The sequence below is a fragment of the Vicugna pacos genome, chromosome 3, assembly GCF_048564905.1.
Source record: "Vicugna pacos chromosome 3, VicPac4, whole genome shotgun sequence".
Classification (NCBI taxonomy): domain Eukaryota; kingdom Metazoa; phylum Chordata; class Mammalia; order Artiodactyla; family Camelidae; genus Vicugna; species Vicugna pacos.
Window position 1 is genome coordinate 59,975,110 of NC_132989.1, and position 19,047 is coordinate 59,994,156.

Sequence of the window (19,047 nt, forward strand, 5' to 3'; positions counted from 1 at the left end):
TTGAATGGCTTTGGGATATGTAATTTTCAAGCCATAGCAAAAATATTACATTTTGAGGCTATTCTGAAACTTCAGAGTATAAATAGATCCTACTAGTCGGTTACCAAAACATCGTGACATGCGATAAAATTGTTCCATTGTGATCAAAAAGTATTACATACCAAAAAAAAAATGAACTTACACAGACTTTACACCCTTCACAAAAATTAACTTAAAATGGATCACAGACCTAAAGGTAAAATACAAAACTATAAAACTCCTAAAATACAATATAGGAGAAAATTCAGACGATCTTGAGTTTGGTGATGACATTTCAGATGCAACATCAAAGGCATGGTTCATGAAAAAAAGAACTGATAAGCTGGACTACATTAAAATTAAAAACTTCTGCTCTGTGAAAGACAGTGTAAAACAAGTAAGACAAGCTACAGACTGGGAGAAAATATTTGCAAAAGACATTCTTGATAAAGGACTGTGTGAAACAATAGGAAAAATATACGTTGGTCTCGGCTCCAGATTCCTGGCACAGAAGTCCTAAAACCCTTATATCTTCCTAAGTGATAAGAGCAATAATAACTGGGGTCAAAGACTCTGGTTTCTGACACAGAGTGTGAAAATCCCTTGGAATTTACTGGGTGACAAGTGTCTTTTGCTCTAAGGAGGTGACTCTTGGTGGGCTCCTGGGGTAGCTTCTTGAAGATAAGACTGGCTACCAGATAGACCAAGCCATGATTAGAAGCCTGAAACTTTCAGCCCCATCTCCCATCCCTTGGGCAAGGGAAGAGGGGCTGGAGATTGAGTTAATGATTGATCATACCTATGTGATGAAGCCTCTGTAAAAATTCTTTAAGTATGTGGTTCTGAGAGTTTCTGGGTAGGTGAACACATCCACACACTGGATAATGGAACATCCCAATTCTACAGAGGCAGAAGTTCCTGCACTGGGGAACTTCCAGACTTTACCTTATGTATCTCTTCACCTGGCTGTTCATCTGTACCCTCTATCACAACCTTTATTACACAATAAACTGGTAAATGTAAGTAAATGTTTCCCTGAGTTCTGTGAGCTGTTCCAACAAATCAAATTCAAACTTCAGGGAGGGGGTGGTCATGGGAACCTCTGATTTGCAGTCAAGTCAGACAGAAATTGTGGGTAACCTCGAGATATACTACCTGCAATTGGCATCTGCAGTAGGGAGTAGTCTCCTGGAACTGAGCTTTTAACCTGGGAGGTCTAAGCTAACTCCAGTTAGTGTGAGAACTGAGCTGAATTGTAGAACACACAGCTGGTGCTGCAGAGCATTGCTTGGTGGTAGGGGTGGAGGTGGGGAGAACTACATACATCTACTGTCAGAAGTGCTGTCAGTGTTGTAGCAGTGTGGGAGGAAAAGAGAAACACAAAACAGGTGTGTGTTTTTCCTACAGACTATTATCCAAAATATACAAAGAACTCTTAAAACTCAACAATAAGAACACATTTAAAAAACCCAATTTCTCCAATGTCTCTCCCTCAACCTCATCTCAGTAAACTCGTACTAATCCTTCAATCTCTAGTTCATTCCATCTCCTCAAAGAACTCTTCTTTGACCTCTCAGGGAGGACAGTGCATTGTATTTAATGTTCTTATTCCATTTGACCGTAAGTTCTGTGAGGACAAGGATTATTCCCATTTTGCCCAATTTTATTCCTCTTAGTCCAGTGTCTGGCAATGACAGATGCTCAACAACTACTTACTCAGTAGAATTATGAAAGAAGAACACAACAGTAACTTTCACTTTGATATTTTATGTACACCATAAAGTTCTATTCTACTAGTTCCCAAATGTTACCAGTTCCGAATGTTTTAAAAACTTAAAATATAGACAGCATAACCATTGAAAAAGTTTCAAATATGCAAAAGAAAATATCTACATAATTGAAGTCTTTCCTAGCATGTCAAAATTCCATAATTAAAGAAAGGAAAACAAATAAAAAAACAAAGAAAACAAAATAAAAAATTAACAAAAAAAAAGGTTCAACAAAATAATCAAGATGCCAAACATAATTTAAGAAAAAGCACTCAAAACTTTAGGTTGTAACTGACTTTAGCTTTAGGTTGACAACTCTACATTAGATAGAATTTAAGTAATAACCTTTTCATACCTGGATTCTTATTATATTAGTTAATGTACCTTTTTTGCACTTTTTTCTTGGCATCAACTCTCTGGGGAGTCTTCTCCAATCTGTGTGTACAAAAGGAGAAATATAAAAATTGCAGTTTCCTCTAGGAATTACTGGTGCTGGATATAACTATTTAAAGAACATGACAGTTGCTCATGCAATGAAAATCAAGTTTCTTAATATCTGACTGTACAGATTTAGCCTGGGAATCAAATTATAATAGTGATATATTTTCTCCTATTAAGAAGAAAGGTTCATTAAAATAGCTTTGAAATAGTGCTATAAAATTTCTACAACATTCTTTTAATAGCTATAAAATATTTATATAATTAATTTTAAATACAGAAATTTTCATAAGAAAAATATTTATGGACATGAAGTTATTCATGATATATTGTTAAATAAAAAAGCTTCCAAAACAATATGTATAGAATCCCATTTAAAATATAAACCTAACATTTAAATATTTTTATACATATAATATTTGTCAGAGAAAGCTCTAGTTGGGAACAAAATATCACAGTAATTCTTTGTGAGCGTTAGGCTTACTGCTGTTCTTAAGTATTATTTATTTATGTTAACTATCTTGTATTTTGTAAGTTTTCTGTAGTATATATGTACTTCTTTTGTAATAAAGGATTTTTTTTCAAAAGTTAAAATATGTGATCAAAATTCTAAAACATGCAAAATTAAAAAAAACATTCTAATAATTATCTGCAAACTTTAAAAATACAAATAGCTAATGGAAAAGTAAATTTCCTCCAACGAATGATTTTGCCTGTATTAACTAAACAATTCCTTTAATTTGTCACTTCCTTTTCATTTTTTTCCATTTATTTATTGACTTATTTTTACTGAAGTATAGTTGATTTACAATGTTATGTTAGTTTTGGGTGTACTGATTCAGTTATACACACACACATATATATATATATATTCTTTTCCATTATAGGTTATTACAAGATATTGAATATAGTTCCCTGTGTTATACAGTAGGTCCTTGTTGTTTATCTATTTTATATACAGTAGTGTGTAAATGTTAATCTCAAACTCTTAATTTATCCCTGCCTCTCCTTTGGTAACCACAGTTTGTTTTCTATGTCTATGAGTCATTTCTAGTTTGTAAAAAGTTCATTTGTATCATTTTTTTTTTAGATTCCACATATAAGTGATATCATATGATATTTGTCCTGTGACAAGTATTTCACAAGTCAGACTGACTTTACTTAATATGACAATCTCTAAGTCCATCCATTTTGCTGCAAATGGTATTATTTCATTCTTTTTAGAATCTCAGTTCTACCTATCTATCTATGTATCTCACATCCTCTTTATCCAGTTATCTGTTAATGGACATCTAGGTTGTTTCCACGTCTTGGCTATTGTAAATAGTGCTGCTATGAGTATTGGGGTGCATGCATCTTTTCGAGGTAGGAGTTTTCCCCAAATATATGCCCAGGAGTAGGACTGCTGGATCATATGGTAACTGTATGTTTAGTATTTTAAGGAAGCTCCATACTGTTCCCCATAGTGGCTGCAACGATTTACATTTCCACCAACAGTATTACAAGAGTCCTTTTCATTTTTAAGCATAGAGTTAATCAGAAAAACAAAGCAACATAAAAATGGATTAAAAAATGCTGCCTGCTAATAAAAAAGATTCAGTGTCTTCTGTAGAAAACATTTACATCTCAAGCTATTTTACCTGAACTAATAATTTTTGCTTTGAATATATTTCTATTTTTACAAATGATCCAAAGATGATCAAGAGAAAATATTTAAAGAGAATCATTTTGGGGACAAATGTTTATGAAGGAGAAGAAATGAGAGACCTAAGAGAATGTTTCCAGAGGGACACAACCTGATCAATGATCAGCACTGAAAAGACAGAGCACTATAACCCAGGCAAGCAGTAATGCTGTAAAGGCCATTTATGATTTTACAAACAGGCAGTTTCTACAACACACCAAGGACACAGATATCAAAGGAAAGTGAGTCAAAATGAGGAGACCTTGGTTCTAGCAGTACTGTCCAAGTTGCCCTGACAGGTCACTTCTTTTCTATGGCAACTGTTTTTTTTTTCTGCAAAATGAATGAACTGGATGAGATCTCTGCAGCCCCTTCCACTGTGTCTGTAGCCAAGGCAAATTTGCAAATGTTGAAAAAAACTCTCTTCAGTATGGTTCTATTGAAAAGGCATCTTAACAACCAAAACAGTCTATGCCATGGGGTTGGCTTAAAATATCCAGAAAACTAAACCTGTTTTCTCCTCAAAAGCTATAAGATCACCCAGGAGCACAGAAGTGAGGACTATAGATTAAAACTGTGATTCTGGCAAATGAAAGTGGAAAACTCAGTAGTCTGTTTGGTAAGTCCTATTTTATTAAAAAAAAGTACTCTAAGAACTTTCACAAAACACTTCAACTCTTCCTTGTTACAATATAAAAATCTTTTCATCTGAGTTTTCAAAAGATAAATGTCACTAATTAATTACAGGAAAATAGCCAGACCCTATTTTCCTATGGTGAAAATAGAAAATTTGTCCTAAAAAAAAAAAACACACACACACACAGCGTAGGGTGGTAGCTTTTAAAGATGACTGTAACATTTCTAGTTTTATAATTACCTGGTATCCACTCTTCTTTGTACACTTTCATATATCTTTTACTGTATCTTTCAATATCTAGAAAAAGAGAAAAAAGTATTCATTAGAAAAATAAAAAATTAACCTGAATTTAAGCCATTCATTTAAAATAATTGAAAACACCAGATAACATCTTTTGTTTCACATACAGGGAGTTTCCTACATTGTACACAGTGTGTTTCTGGACACATACTGAACAGTTCAAGGAGTATTACATGCTTAAGGAAGAGGCAAGAAGCAGCGGGACATGAATGGCTGAACCTGAGTGGGGACCTAAACCCTAATCATGGTTCTTAGAACCAGACAATTTCACTCACCTTTGAGAATATTCACAAAAGCCCAAAGCCAGGTCAGGAAGCCATTTACACATAAAGGTAAGGGGTCTACTCGACATCTTCTATTTCCTTCTTTTGATAGTGGCCTCCAGCTCCCAATCTTTAGACCTTACGTAACTGGGAGGTATTAAGTACCGAAGTGGGGATGGAGGGCTGTTTACCTCCAGCACTTAATACACACATTCAGTTAGGCTTCTCAATGAGCCACTTTTCACAACCCCCTGGGGAAGAGAGTGGGAAAAAGGGCAGGAGTAGACAAGGTTGGACTTGATGGTACATGAATGAGCAGGCTGCAAGCCTTCCACATCACTGCTGAGAACTCTGCAGGGACCTTTTGAGCTCACCAAAAACAGGAGAGCCACAACTGTGGCTCCTGTTCTGCTGTGCCCACTTTACCACAAGAAAGTCCCTCGATGAGAGCCCAAACCCTTTTCCAACAGCACAAGTTGGCAAGTGACACCATTACACAATAGCTTGAAACCATGGTTCATCATAAAAACTGGTTTAGGATTATTGTCATGAAAAGCAGAAGGTAATATAAAAGATAAAAATACAAAAATCATGGACCAAATACATACTGATTTTTCTTCCATGTTTAAAAAAAAAAATGCTTCCACAGACTCCCAGATATATTGGTTACCAGTGAGGACAGGGAAGTGGGGAGGGGCAAGATAGGGGTAGGGAATTAAGAGGTACCAACTATTAGTAATAAAATAAGCTACAAGGATATATTGTACAACACAGGGAATATAGCCAATATTTTATAATAACTATAAATGGTGTATAACCTTTAAAAATGGTGAATCACTCACTATATCATACACTTGTAACATATAATATTGTACATCATTATACTTCAATTTAAAAAAATGCTTCCAAATAAAACTAAGACTATGGTGTTAGACAAAGATAACTAAAATAAGCAGTAGACCAGAAACTAAGAGATGAAGCTTTTCTAGATATTCAACTGTTTGACTTCAATCTTGCTCTCAAGTTTTTCATTTGTAAAGAGAAGGCAGCACAAATGAGTGATTCCCAGCATTTGCATTTAAAATTTTTCTCCAAAACAGCTTCGATATTTTGAAAAAATTAACCTTCAGTTTATCAAGAAAAAGCTATTACCATTTATTAATAATAACAGTTATTACCAGTAAACCACTTTTTGTATTTTTAAGTTACTTCCAAATAATTTACAGAAGAATAAGAGATATTGAAAACCACTACTGGAACCCAATTAAAAACAAGCAAAGGACCTTCTCCAAAGAAGATATACAAGGACAAAAAGCACATGATATGATGCTCAACATCATTAATCACTAAGGAAACTCTAATCAAAACTACAGTGAGCTACCACTTTATACCCAGTAGAATGGCTGGAGCCAAAAAGATAACAACAAGTGTTGAAAAGGATGTGGAGAAACTGGAACCCTCATACAGAGTTGGTAATATAAAATGGAACAACCACTTTGGAAAATAGTTTGGCAGTTTCTCAAAATCTTAAATAAAGAGTTGCCATATGACCCTAGATATGTACCTAATAGAAATGACAAATATACATACAAAAACATGTATATGAATGTTCATACCCAAGATTACTCATAATAGCCCCAATATGGAACTTACCCAAATGTCCATCAACTGATGAATGAACAAAACGTGGTATATACATATAATGGAATATTCAACCATAAAGAGGAATGAAACACTGATAAATGCTATACCATGGATAAACCCTAAAAACATTAAGCTAAGTGAAAGAAATCAGTCACAAAGGAACACATAATATGATTCTATTTATATGAAATGTCTAGAACAGACAAATCACTAGAGACAAAACAGACTACTGGTTTCTGTGGGCTGGGGAGGGAACAATGGGGAGTGATACAGGTATGGGGATTTCCTTTCAGGATGATGAACAAGTTCTAAAAATTAGATAGCATTGTTGGTGGCACAATTCTATAAGCACATGAAAAGTCACTATATTGTATTCTTTAAAAAGCAAATTTAGATATGTGAATTTTATCTAAATAAAGCTGTTATTTTAAAAGAAAGAAAATTAATGGGAATATTAATAAGAAACAAGGTATAATAAACTCAAATTTATATTTCATTATTTTTCTGGTCTTAAAGGTATATTTACCCCAAATGGGTAAATGCATGCAGCTAACTGTGCATCAACTGTGCATTGTGGGTTTGTCATGTACAAATCTTGAATATAAGCATTTCATATACCCTGATTCCAGATTTCAAATAAATCCTTAATAAATTTTAACTCATTACTTCTGGTTCTTCTTGCACTTGCACCACCCAAGTGATTCTAGATTAAAATTTATTTCTATTAATAGATTCAAGCTTATCATCACTTCCAATTCTTCTCCTTGTACCTGCACTATCAGAATCTAACAATTTAAAAGACATTTAGGACTCACACTTTTGTTGAAGAGAAGATGGCACAACTGTAAAACATTTTCATTATTAAATTTATAATTACCAATAAACATGGTCAATCCAATAAGTTGTTTCATTTCTATGTAATCTATTTCCTCTCAATCATCTTTGTCTTTGCCTTCAGCATTTGTCCAGGTACAAACTATGTCAAATAAAATTTGGTGCATAAATACCATAAAAAAAGAAAAAAATATGGTCACATGTCATTTTTGCAAGCAGGATTTTCCAGGTTCCTATCACAAAATATTATGTGATGAGGTACTTTTCAAAGATTAACTGTATGAAATGTCATACTTCCTGTTCATTCTGAGAGATATATTATTTACTCATTGATACCTGAGACTGAGAAAATTTATCTAGGATATTGTTATCTGAAGACTCAGTCTGAGACTTTGCTTATACAATCAATTTCAACAACATCATTAGCAAAAGAGTCTTTATATTCTCAAATACTTTATTATGTAGTTATCAAAGATAAAGAGCCTCTTGATCCAGGTACAAGCCAGCTACTCCCAGAAACCAGCACCAAAATTATGTTCTTAATGGTCTCGTCTGATTCACATAAATGTTTTCATGGTGTGATATACTTTTAAATTAGACATGTGCTTTAATACCAATACATTCAGTTAAGTACATCATCTAGACAGAAGACGAATTTTAAAAAGACTAGATTATACCCTACACTATTATTTTTTCCAATAAGAATGAATATTTATTTATTCACTTAATCTTATTTAAACTTTTAAAATGAGCTTTTATAGTGCTTTTAAACTCAAATAGATAAAAGCATGCAACATAATCACAAAAGTAAAAAAGTCAGTATTTTTTAAGTAAAAATATCCAATTATTCACTATACAACTTCAAGCAGCTATGTTTTTAAAAATTAAATGAATGTCTAAAATGCTTCTTATAAACACAGGTAATATTACTATATCAGACTTCTTTTTTGATTCTTAGCCAATTCTAAGTCTTTTAGGGAGAAGGAAAAATGGTATGCATTTTTAATACTAATGGAATGAGATGATAGTATATGAATTTCTCATGTTTTAATGATGTTGTTTTGAAAACTCAAGGATGATATTGATCTCTCTAATTTCAAGGCAGAAGTCAAAGGCAGAAGCTGAAAATCAATATAGTTCTACTGTGCTAAGTATGCAGAAACGGATTCCCTTCCTTTACCACTTTCCACTTCCAGTCTGAGACTGTCAAACCTTCTCCAACTGTAATTTCTCCTCTCTGTCTTTGGCATAATCAATTAATACATATTTTATATTTCACATTATATCTGATATATAAATGGTAAGCCAAAATACAGTCAAGACTTTAAAAAATTTTAACCAAAATATTAAATAATCAGAGATCTGCTTAAAGACTTATGCATAAGGATAGTAATTACAGCATTACACATATGAGAAAAAAAAACCAGAAACAATCTCAAATCTAACAGCAGGGAACTAGTTATAATTAATAATGTTATAGCCACAAAATGCAATACTACATAGTCATTAAAAATCTTATTTCCTAGGAATACTAAGAACATGCAAAAATGCTAATAATATGCTATTAAATGAAGAAGGAAGATACAAATTAATATGAATCCAATTTTGTAAAAGGAAAACACAGAAGAAAAGTCTGGAATATATAATAAATATTAATAGTAGTTCTCTAGACATAAGAAATCCAGGTAATTTTTACTTTTTTAATATTTTCGTTTTTCATAATTTTTCACTGAACATATAAAACTTCTATTATGAAAGGTAATTTTAAAAATATTGAAAAGCTTAAAATAGTTTCTGTTAAATCAATATAAATATGCTTTTTCAAAGTAGTTGATAATTTCTGACTGAATCAAATCAATCAACATTGAAAATCATGTATCACCTGTATACAGTGAACCACATAGTCAAAGTTCAATACACACCTTGTTTTTCTTCAGGTGTTTCTACAAAATAAGGCATTCTTTTCATTGTTTCTCTCAACTCCTGCTTCAAGGCCAGCACATAATCTTCACCCTCTCCTGTTTTCAGTGGCACTGGTTTATAATCTGTATCCTGTTTATATTAAGAGGCAATTTTTAAAAATAAATTAAATATTTTAATTTCCGTTTGGCCTACATTCTGAAAAAGTCAGTTTTGTTGAAAAACTACACTTGATAGGTACTAGGTTTTACACACAGCTTAAAAGATTTTGAGCTTTTATAATCTATGTAACCTTTGCGCCCATTTCCTACTTTGCTCTTATTTTAGAAATAGGAAAGATACTTCATTTTCCTACCTGCCCTAATTTTCGTACTGACCACACCAATAATCATTTTGCTATATATACAATCTGTTGACTGTGATTCTGTATCTTAAAAATGTAGGCTCCCAAATAAGAGTTTTAGTCTCCTATTAACCTCAATCAGTGGTGGTGGTATTGGTGGGAGCAGCAGCATAAAAATAGTAGTAGTAGCTATCATTTAACTAGTAGTTACTACAAACTGAAGGTACTCAACATTCAAAATCCATGATCTCATTTAAAGCATCATCAATATTTCCCCTTTTACAGTGAGTAACTGAGAAGTGAACAACCTGTAAGCCCATATAACATGTAAATGACAAAGCAGGAGTTTGAAATGATACCTTCAATTTTAAAAAATTACATGCACACATACACATATATGTATGTATTTGCATATATTCATAAAAAAGTGGGTCTTCAGGGTACATAGTAAAGACATTTCTGGTTTCAGAGGCTAAGCATACGGTACATTTCAAAAAATTTTACTCTGAATTTATTCATTCATTCTACAGCTATTTATTGAGTGCCTACTAGAAGCCACACATGGTTAGACAACAGGAGACAACAATGATGAACTAGTCAAAATTCCTGCCTGCATGGAATTTACAGTATAGGGGAGAAAAAGACAACAAATAAATAAATGAATGAGGTAATACACAATTTCAGATAGTGATAAGTGACATAGAAGAAATGAAGCCGGGAAGAGGAAAGAGCGTCTGACAGGGCACACAGCAACTGGAAGTGGCTGGTCTAGACAGAGGAAGCACACATGACCTCTTGGGGAAGTCATGTTTGAGCAGAGACCTGGATAAAATCAGGAAGTCATCCAAACAAAGACTTGGGTAACCTGATGGCTCCAGCCAGGAAAACCAGCAGAGGACTACTCCTAAGGGGACAAGGAGGCTGGAATGGCAAAGAAGTGAGAACAATAGTGGTACGAAAAAAGTCAGAGAGGCATCGGAAAGGCCAGAATAGACAGAGCCCTTTAGCCAGTAATGAGAAATTTCAATTTTATTCCATGTATAAAAATACAGAATGTACTAATATTCCCAGGCTTTAGAAGTAATCTCATACATGAAGAAGAGCTTATTGTAAAAGAAATCAATATAAAGTGATATTATGTCTATACCTGAGATATTTATTTTTGTTTTTAAGCTACATTGAACATCAAAAAGGCAAAATATCAAGAGCAAAAGGTAGATACTCCCTAATGTGAGACATCTAGATCCCCAATACACTTGTCCAGGGTCCTCTACTTACAGAAATCTTTCAAGAAAAGATGTTTCCTTTTGAAACAGGGAAAAGATTCCCGGAGGGAGTATCTGTTTATTTGATTTTTTCATTTTTTTATACCACAACACATGCACATCTGGAAATGTAAGCTTACATTTTAAACTAAATATAAAGCAAAAGCATTAGATTAAAAATTATGCCAATTAAGTTTACAGCATGCTCATTAAACTTAAAAGCAACACTAAATGTAGTAGAAATGCTTATATTTTGAGAAACAGTAACAAAATTCAAATTGACTTTAATAAAATAAGGAAATAAGCAAAAAAAAAAAAAAAAGGTCCAATGGCCAAGTGGTATAGTAGGGAGCAAAATTAAATTCTATAGATACAAGATGAAAAGAAAATTATTAAGTGAATCTCTGGTAGAGTGGGAAGTAAAGACCACTGTAAAACCTAACTTTACTTTTAAAAATATTATTTTACTATTGCAGTGTATCAATAACAGCAATAGTAGATGCAAGAATTGAAAAGAATTCTTGGTTCACAAAATATTGAATGTAATCAGGGAAAGATGTATACAGTTTTCTGTATTTTAAGAAGACAGTCTGAAAGTTAGGGAAGGTTCAGAAAAGGACAGTGAAAATATTTAAATTAAACGTTAAGTGAAACACACTCTCTTCTACTCTCTTACTCTTTAGGATACCATAATGACATCATATATTCAAGTCCTATATAGAACTTAAATTTTCTCTGACACATTAGAAAACATCTTGTGAAAATTCCGCTGTGAATGTACTTACAGGAAATAGTGGGGGTGGTTTCAATACTACATCAGGTAACTTTTCACCTCTGCTAAATCCAACTGCCTCAATATTAAAGGTATAAGCAGCACGTCCTCTTCCTTTATTCCCAGCCATTGGAACTAGTTATGCCAGAAAAGTGGGCAAATTCTGAAAGACACTATTAATGATTAAGATTTATTGAATCACAGGAAAAAAATGAAACCAACATTTTAAAGCAAAATACACTCTACCCCTTAAGTAGCAGGGCCCAGTTGAAATACTTCTGGAAGCAAAACTTGTAAAAAATAAATATGTGATAACCTGATTCCTGAAGCCATCACATCCAGTCATGTTTGGCAGGTGAGGTGATGGCCTCAACTATCTTGCCCCGGTCTCGGGTGGAGGGCTCACCTTGGGCCTCCTTTGTGATGCTGCCCCAACCACTGCACAGCTACCTGATGCAACTCTCTCCACCCTCTGAGGTTTGGCAAAAAGATCTCAGATATATGTCCAAAAAAATGTGGACAAAGAAAGGTTGGGCCGATGAAGAGAGGACATTTTGCTTTTTCATTCAACTTGAAGCCTATCAGTATGCATAGATACTTTAAATTTTTAAATGATTATTTACCCTAAAATTTGAGTGTTAGAAAGAACCCTTGAGAGATCTAGTCCAATATCCTTTTAGAAATGGGAATGGGCTCTAAGACTCTGAAGAGGTCCAAGTAAAAATAAAAATGTAAAGTTCAGAGGAAAATATCTGAAATAGTTAAATTAAAGGTAAGATAAACCTGTACTCTTTAACCTTAGGGACAGTAATGATGTCACTCTTAAGTTCTGCACTGAATCTCTAAATCATCTGAAACATGACTACACTATACAGCTGACCCTTGAAAAACACAGGGGTTAGGGGCACCAACCCCAATGCAGTCGAAAACCTGTGTATAAGTTTACAGTCAGCCCTCTGCATCCATAGTTCTCCATTCTTGGATCCAACCAACCTCAGGCTGTGTAGTGCTAGTATTTATTGAAAAAAATCTGCATATAAGTGGACACAAGTTCAAACCCGTGTTGTTCAAGAGTCTGTAATGTGAGAACTGGATATATTATCAGGGATTCCTATACTAGGGTTCTTTCACTACAACTTAGCATTGGACTGTAGTGAAGATTATAATGCACATTCTTTAAATCTTTTCCCGAATGAGTATCATTAACCCTGTAAGCCCAAGTTAGCAATAATATGCCCTCCCGTATCACCATAACTTCTTTTCCTAACCATCTATCTGTTGGAAAAAAAAGGTCACTGTCCTTTGCAATGCTTCTCCAAATTTAAGGCACATGGAAATTACCTAGAAATCTTGTTGAAATGCAGAATCTGAAGCAGTTGGCCAAGGGTGGGACTGGAAAATCTACATTTCTAACAAGCTCTCTGAAGATATCAATGCTACCCGTTGCAGACCACACTTTAAGAGCAGCAAGACTGTACAACTTCCCATATAGGATGTGGTTTAACACATTCCTCTATTCCCTGTATTTTCTAGAAACTAGAGGCTTACTCAGTTTGGGTTTGAGTTTTTGCAAGAATACTTTAAAGAGATGCTCTATTTCTCCTGCTGCATCACATCAGGATGCACACGAAGTCTCTCTGTGATGTGGGTTCAGGGGCTGTCAGTCTGTTTTATCTGGTATAAAGTTCCTATCAGTTTTCACCTAATGCTTTTTAAATCATAGCCACTGATGATTGTAGCCTAGATCTATTATTCCATTATGAATTGTAATGTGGTGATGTACATCTTTTATCAATTTTTATTAACGGGAATTCTACCAGGAATCAAGTCCCCACACCTCCTATTTAGTTACTATGAAACACAATTCACACAGAAAAGGTACCTATTTTAATAACTAAGCTCATTTCATTTGTCCACACTAAAGGAGAGGAAAAACATCCAAATAGGCTTATTTTGATTGCTGAGTCACTTAAAGCATATGCTGTGCCTACAGAAAGCAGGTCTCCCAAGTATGGAAACAGCTGAGCAGAGGAGCTCACATCCTCTCTCTAAAGAAAGAATTGCAGGAGCTCAGTAGGCAAGGTCGAGACCATGGGACTAAATTCCAATCCAAGATTTGCCATTAATTAAAGATTAAGAACAACTGTAGGTAACATTTCCCAAACTTGCCTGCTCATGAGAATTCCCTGGAGGACTTGTTAAACATACAGAGTCCCAAGCGATTGTCAAGTCCTCAAACCTAAACAGAAACTTTGGAGGAAAGCCCAGGGAAGTAGTTTGGAAAACCCAACCTGAAAAGAGACTATATCAGCTGTCACTGCTTGACGGGCTATTCCTTGGGAAATATCATACTCTGCTGACTCTAGAATTCCATATTTATCAAGAAACCTGGGGGTATATAAACTGATTACCATTAGTGAATGTATTTACTGCCTTAGTAGAAAAATCAGTCCTAGCTGTTGAGACACCCTTAATAATTACATGGCATTCTGGCCTACAAATCCACTTCTTTTCAGTTTGGTTATCATGATTCAGTTCTCCTATATCTGGAGAAGCCGCTAAATTCATGTTCTTCTCTTGGCGGAGTTGAGGAGTAGTCCCTGGACTCTGGTAACTGTCTCATGGGAAGAATGGCTCACAAGTGTGGCCTAAGCATCACTACTGAAATCCTTCAAGTCCATTCAAACACTACCTTGTTCCTTTCTCACCCTGCTAAATTTCTTGAATAAACAGTTTTTTTTTTTAACTAGATTTCCCCATTTCCTCACTATCCAAATCTTCCTCTACTTCATGTGGGTCAATTTTATCCAACTAATATTGAGCATTCCAGGCAGTGTGGTAGGACCCAGAGAATACTGAACAAAATCAGGCCCCTGCCTTCAGGGCTTATATTTCAGTGGATTAAAGGACACAAGTAAACAAATAAGTATGAAACATAGTATTATGTGCTCCCATTGTGGGTTTAATTATGTCTCCCCCCAAAATACACTGAAGTCCTAACTCCTGGAACATGTGAATGTGACCTCCCTTATTTGGAAATAAAGTCTTTGAAGATGTAATCGAATTAAGATTAAAATGAGATCAAATTAGATAAGGCTGAGCCCTCTTCTCATGACTGGTATCCTTACAAGAGGGAGATTTGGACAGAGAGACACACAGGGAAAACACCATGTGAAGATGGAAGCACAGACCAGAGTGCTGTAGCAGCAACCCAGGAGCACCAAGGAGTGCCAGGAACCACCAGAGGCTGAAAGAGAGGCACAGAACAGATTGTCCCTCTGAGCCTCCAGAAGGAATATACTCTGCTGATATCTTGATTTCAGACTACTGGCCTCTAGAACTGTGAGAGAACACATCTCTGTTGTTTGGCATCACTCAATTTGTGGTAATATGTTACAATAGCCCTAGGAAATCAATACAGCTCTGAAGAAAAACAAATAATGGTAAGAGGTAGAGAGTAACAAAGGGGTGTGGTCGTGACTTTTTCACACAAGGTGAGTCTTTCCGAGGAGGCTACACCTGAACAGTGTGCTGTACAGGGGCTGTGAGCTATGAGATGGAGGAGTGGGGTGAAGATGGCTATGGACAGAAGGAGGAGCAAGGGCAGAGGAGGAAGCCACAAGCTGGGAGTGTCTGAGGAACGAGAAGATCATGGAGCAGCAAGGAGCAAGGAGAGGCTGGTTTAAGACCAGATCTTGTGGAGCCCTGTGTGAGCTGTGGTTAAGAGTTTGGCTTTTATCTTCCTTGTGATGGGAACTATACTCAGGCAGATGCTGAAATGCAAAGGTCCCGAGTGGTCCTCCATGGCAAAATCTACAGCCCCCTTTCCCTTGTTTATGCTCTTGGACTTCAAAGCACACTGCTCATTATTGCCTCTTCCTTTTTACAACTATCTCTTCAATAGGCTCTAATAAAATTCCCATGAGCATTTTTTTTGTCTGCTTCTCTTCCTAAACCTCCTAAATGTGGATTTCCTTAAGGGTGAATCTTTGGTTATGCTCTTTTTTTATCTTTGGAAAAAGCACCCACTCTCGGGGGTTGATGACCTCTCCCACACAATCACCTCCAGCACTGACCTCCTGTCCTGAGTTTCAGTCCATTTTCTTACTACCAAAAGAATATATGGACAGTGCTTTAAAATACTGAGATCATCTTTTCTCTATACTACCTAGCTTGCCCTTCATGGACAATGTGCCTATTTCTACCCATGGTATGTTATTTTGCGAGTCACCTACATTTGAAGATTTGGAGTGAATCAGTTTTGATTCCTCATTCTGTTCTATCCCTACTATGAACTCAGTCATCTAACTGTTCCTTCAAAATGTCCCTTACTTTTCATTTTCTCTATCACAATCCAGCTCAGACCTTTTCTATCTCACTTTTGATTAGCTGCAAATTTTGTAGTATTCCCTATTCTTCCTGTTTATTTTAATTTACTCTCCCACGTTATTCATCCTAAAGCACAGTTCTGATCATGCTTCTCTCCTCATTTTCCCTCCTGGCTAGAGAATTAAATCCAAACTCCCCATCCAGGTATTCAGAGCCCTTTTTCAGTGGTGGCACTGATCCTTCTAACTCACTTGGCTGAAATCAAGTCTTGACTACCGTTCTGTCCACTGGAAACCTCTTCCTCCTTGCCTGGCTGCATCCCTTTTCACCTTAAGATCCAGTTTAAATTCCTCAATATCCACAAGTCATTTCATCCCACCTTGCTCTTAGAAAGATCCTCCTACTAAAATAAATGGATTTTTAAAAAATTGAGGTGATGTATATAGCTACACTCTTCAATTCTGGAAGAAATAAAGACAATTTCCCTTTTGGGAAATGGACTTTTTCCAAAGAGAAGGAGTTTCACTTCTGTTTTTTGTTTGTTTGTTTGTTTGTTTGTTTGACTGTATTAGCAGGAGAGATGTTATATCCCCCACTGTTCAGCAGAGTGCTCTCTTTACAGCAACAGCTCCACAATCAATATTAAGCTTTTCTTATTTATTTATGTATTTACTTACTTACTTACTTAGTTACTTGCTGTGGTTTGATGAGTAAATCTACCCACAGAAATAAAATTCTGTCAGCCTACTATTAAGGTTTTTTGTTTTTGTTTTTTAACTTTCAGAACAAGTTTGGGACCTGGCTGTATGCTGGAATCATCAGGAGAGTTTTAAAAGAACAAACAAACAAACAAAAAACTCAAGCATCACCTCAGAACAACAAAATCAGAAATTCTGGAAGTAGGAGTTAGACATTAGGATTTTTTAAAGCATCCCAGGAGATTACAATGTGTAACCTAAACTGAGAACTACTGCTCCAGAGTAAACTTTCCATTATATAGAACAGGAAACTGGGGGCCCTAAGAGGTCAGCTGAAAGTCTAAAGACACAAAGCTAATTCCTAACAAAGACAAGACTGGGTTACAGCTTCAGGATATCTTCCCATTGTCCTTGCATTTACATTACGCTGCTTGCAGCACACTTGGGTTAGTTGAAGACCTTTTAAATCCAAGCAATGTCTTTAATCCTTACAGAGAAGTGAAATAATAATGGCAAAATAGATTGGATTAAAAAATGTGAAATCAGATGCACCACCCTTCCACTTTGGGATGTTTCCTAAAAATTTCTATTCAGAATTGTTCTGAGATAGTTTGATGAGTGCAGTTCAAGCATCCAAGAGCTGAAATGCAAAAGGCTATTCTAATTAACTACAGAAACAACCTTGAGGTAGAGGTTGAGCTAACCTTTGAAATTCCTCCTCGCTCTAGCAATTTTGAGTTATAACCTTGGCTTAAATGTATTATCCTCCTCATCTCACACAGTCTCTCGCACATATTAGCTAGGTGAATAAACATACAGATACAAGCAGGCTTGGAAGTTAGGAGAGGCACTGAAAGCCAGCGTACATCCCTTTCCTGATGAATGACACCTGAATTGCCCGAATCAGAAACTAACAGTTATGCTGACCTTGTCTCCCCTCCTTCTATCCCCTCATCTAATAGTAGAAGAATCTCAGCTCTGTGTCTCCTCTCATGTTTGCCTTTCTTCAACTCTGCTTTAGTTCAGACCTTCACCATCTCTTGCCTGGACCTCTAATACAGAACAAATAAACTTCCCATGGTGAGACTCCCCTTTCAATCCACTCTCCAGTCATCTCTCTAGAACACAAACCTTGATGCAGCACTCTCCTTCTTAACTAACAGAGCTTTGGAGTCTAACTTTCTGCCTCTTGCTGCCTGCACCCCCAACCTCACTCTAACCACTTCCAACCCTGCTATACCAGCTCTGGCATGTAGCTTCCTTCTGTGTGGAATGCCTTCCTCCCATATCCACCTGAGCAAGCTCCATCATCATTTAAGAGACTATGCAAATGCCACTTCTCTGTGACCACTTCCTCCACCCTAAATGGAGGTAGGCCTCTCTCTTTTTTGTCTTTTCTGTTTCCCAAGTACCACACCACTTTTATTACCCTTTTAAAAAAGTCATGTTGTAATTGTCAGTTCTTGTCTATCTTCCCAGTAAGTTCTTCAATTATTCATTCATCAAGTATTTATTAAGTACCTTCTGAGTCAGACCATCTTCTACATACTACGAATAAAACAGTGAACAAAACAAAATCCCTGCTTTCATAGCGCTCATAGTCTACTATGGGAAACAGAAAAGATCTATTTTACAGGAAGTGTCAGGTAGTGATCCATGATATGAAGAAAAAACAGGAAACATGGGTGCTATTATGAAAAGGGTTGTTGAAGAAGTTCTCCTATATTCTGTAAGACTTGAGCATAAACCTGACAAAGAGAAGGAAAACACTACGCTGAGAACTAGAAGAGGATATGCAGGGTAAAGTGTGATACAAGTAGAAGGATCTGTAAGTGTGAAGGCCTCTTTGAAGACTTCTTCACCTTTTCCTGCCCTATCACTAACCACAGCCTGGCAGGATGTACATAAAAATTGGGTGAATTATTGCTGAGCTCGTGGCTTAATAAGGATAACACCCCAATTCACCTCCCTTTGCCTAGAGGAAGAAGAAAACTACAGAGCACCGTACTTCCCTGCTGAGAATGTCCTAAGAAACAGTGGTCTTTTAAGGCCAGTTCAAAAGCCACTCTTCAACAGTCCCATCCATATAAATTCTTAAAGCACCTGGTTTTTCACTTCCTCTGGGGTACTTAC

General features: G+C 35.8%; 1 protein-coding gene across 5 annotated transcripts in view; it reads right to left on the reverse strand.

Moving 5' to 3' along the window:
- The window catches only part of POLR3G (RNA polymerase III subunit G), a 31,394-nt gene that overhangs the window by 11,182 nt on the left and 1,165 nt on the right, over positions 1-19,047 (reverse strand). For 4 of the 5 annotated variants that reach the window (XR_012071331.1, XM_031674076.2, XM_015246059.3 and 1 more), the window contains exons 2-5: positions 11,901-12,060; positions 9,510-9,639; positions 4,787-4,843; positions 2,172-2,222 (exon numbers count right to left, since the gene is read on the reverse strand). Coding sequence is in view for 4 of the 5 variants with exons in the window: in XM_031674076.2 (XP_031529936.1) it covers positions 2,172-2,222; positions 4,787-4,843; positions 9,510-9,639; positions 11,901-12,017 (355 nt within the window). In the remaining variant the exon portion in view is untranslated. The remainder of the gene's footprint in view (positions 1-2,171; positions 2,223-4,786; positions 4,844-9,509; positions 9,640-11,900; positions 12,061-19,047) is intronic. The other variant, XM_006197653.4, reaches the window with a different exon arrangement.